General features: G+C 49.8%; 1 protein-coding gene across 1 annotated transcript; it reads left to right on the plus strand.

Annotated features, from left to right (window-relative positions):
* Nucleotides 1-396: 396 nt before the first annotated feature.
* Nucleotides 397-1,131, plus strand: LOC131302942 (uncharacterized). The gene has a single exon (XM_058329735.1). It carries the CDS (start codon nucleotides 397-399, stop codon nucleotides 1,129-1,131), a length of 735 nt encoding a protein of 244 aa, XP_058185718.1.
* Nucleotides 1,132-1,572: the final 441 nt, after the last annotated feature.

Raw genomic sequence — 1,572 nt, forward strand, 5'->3', positions numbered from 1 at the left:
CCGTGACCTCTCACGTAATCCACCTAAGACAATGGGAGAGCTCATGACCATAATCGAGAAGGATTGCATTCACGAAGAAGCCATGGCCGAGCGACATACACCAAAGGTTCCTGAACCCTCCAAAACAATTGGGCCGAAGAAGCAAGTATCAAACGTTCGCCAAAGGCAAGGAGGCCAGGCCAGGCAACCAACAGGCCGATCAACAAGGGCCGACCTCCGCAGCACCCTCAGCCACAATCATGGCCACAAACGAAAAGAGAACCACGGCCAAACGAGTATGTGGCCGAGCATACGGCATTCACCGAATCTATCTACAGACTCCTCAATATCATCGGCAAATTGCCGTTCTTTGTTTGGCCAACAGTACTCTTAGGCACCGTCGGAAGCAGACCAGGGATGTGCACGTATCACAAGGAGCGCGACCACTACACCATGCAATGCCCACCTTTCAAACGGTATCTAGAAGAGATAGCAGCAGCTAGGCATTTAAATCAGTGGATTGACGTTCGGCGAATTCCACTTCCTCCACCTCCCCCTATTATCGGCAATCTCGTAAGCGTTATACAAGGGTTGGTTTTCGAAGGAAGGGCAGCCGAGCTTCGTTCAGAAATTGATAGGGCTGTCACCTCTTTATCCGTTTGCAACGTGGGCGCTTCGGGAAAGCGAAAATGGGAGGATCCGAGTTTCGGCAGCACTATTACTTTTTTATCCGACAACTTGAAAGATGTGCAACTCCCTCATACGGACGCCCTCGTTGTCACTGTTGCTATTGAAAAGTCAATCGTTCAACGGGTAATGATAGACCAAGGAAGCTCGGCGGACGTGATGTTTTATTCAACATTCCAGAGCCTCGGATTATCTCCCGCTCAACTTCGGACAGCGTCAACTCCCCTCGTCAGTTTTACTGGAGCCCCGGTTTGGCCGCTCGGCTTGATCACTCTCCCCGTGCGAGCTGGATCACAGGTTCTTGAAATCGAGTTTGTGGTGGTCGCTTCTCCCAGTCCATACAACGTAATACTCGGTCGAACTTGGCTGCATGAGATGAAAGCAGTCGCTTCAACCTTTCACCAGGTGGTAAAATTTGTCGGACGGAATGGACGTCAGGAGAGCTTCCGAGGGGATCAAATCTAGTCAAAGAAATGCTACATCAGCACTATAATAAAAAAACAGAGCTGTATGAAGGTACAATGCGTGGAAGCCACTCCTGTTCTTGTAATTGAAGATGTTGGAGTGCCGGCCGAACGAAGATCTACCGAGGAGTTAATACGCTTCTCAATCCCTGGGGGCGAAGGAAGATATTTTTTAATTGGGAGTTCTCTGAGCGTGGCCGAACGCGAGGAGATGTTTGACTTCCTGATGCGAAACATAGAAGTTTTTGCTTGGACTCCACAAGACATGCCGGGTGTTGATCTTTCGTTCGCCATGCACTCATTGAATGTCGATCCAAGTAGGTGGTCGGTGGTGCAGAAAGTCCGACGCTCGTCAGCCGCACATATCGAAGCTGTAATGACAGAAGTGGATCAATTGTTGGAGGCTGGCGTCATTCGGGAAGTCTTATATCCCTCCTAGTTT

This window comes from Rhododendron vialii, chromosome 10a, assembly GCF_030253575.1.
Source record: "Rhododendron vialii isolate Sample 1 chromosome 10a, ASM3025357v1".
NCBI lineage: Eukaryota > Viridiplantae > Streptophyta > Magnoliopsida > Ericales > Ericaceae > Rhododendron > Rhododendron vialii.

Coding starts and splice junctions, on each gene's coding strand:
- LOC131302942 (XM_058329735.1), top strand. CDS start 397: ATGTGCACGTATCACAAGGAGCGCGACCACTACACCATGCAATGCCCA.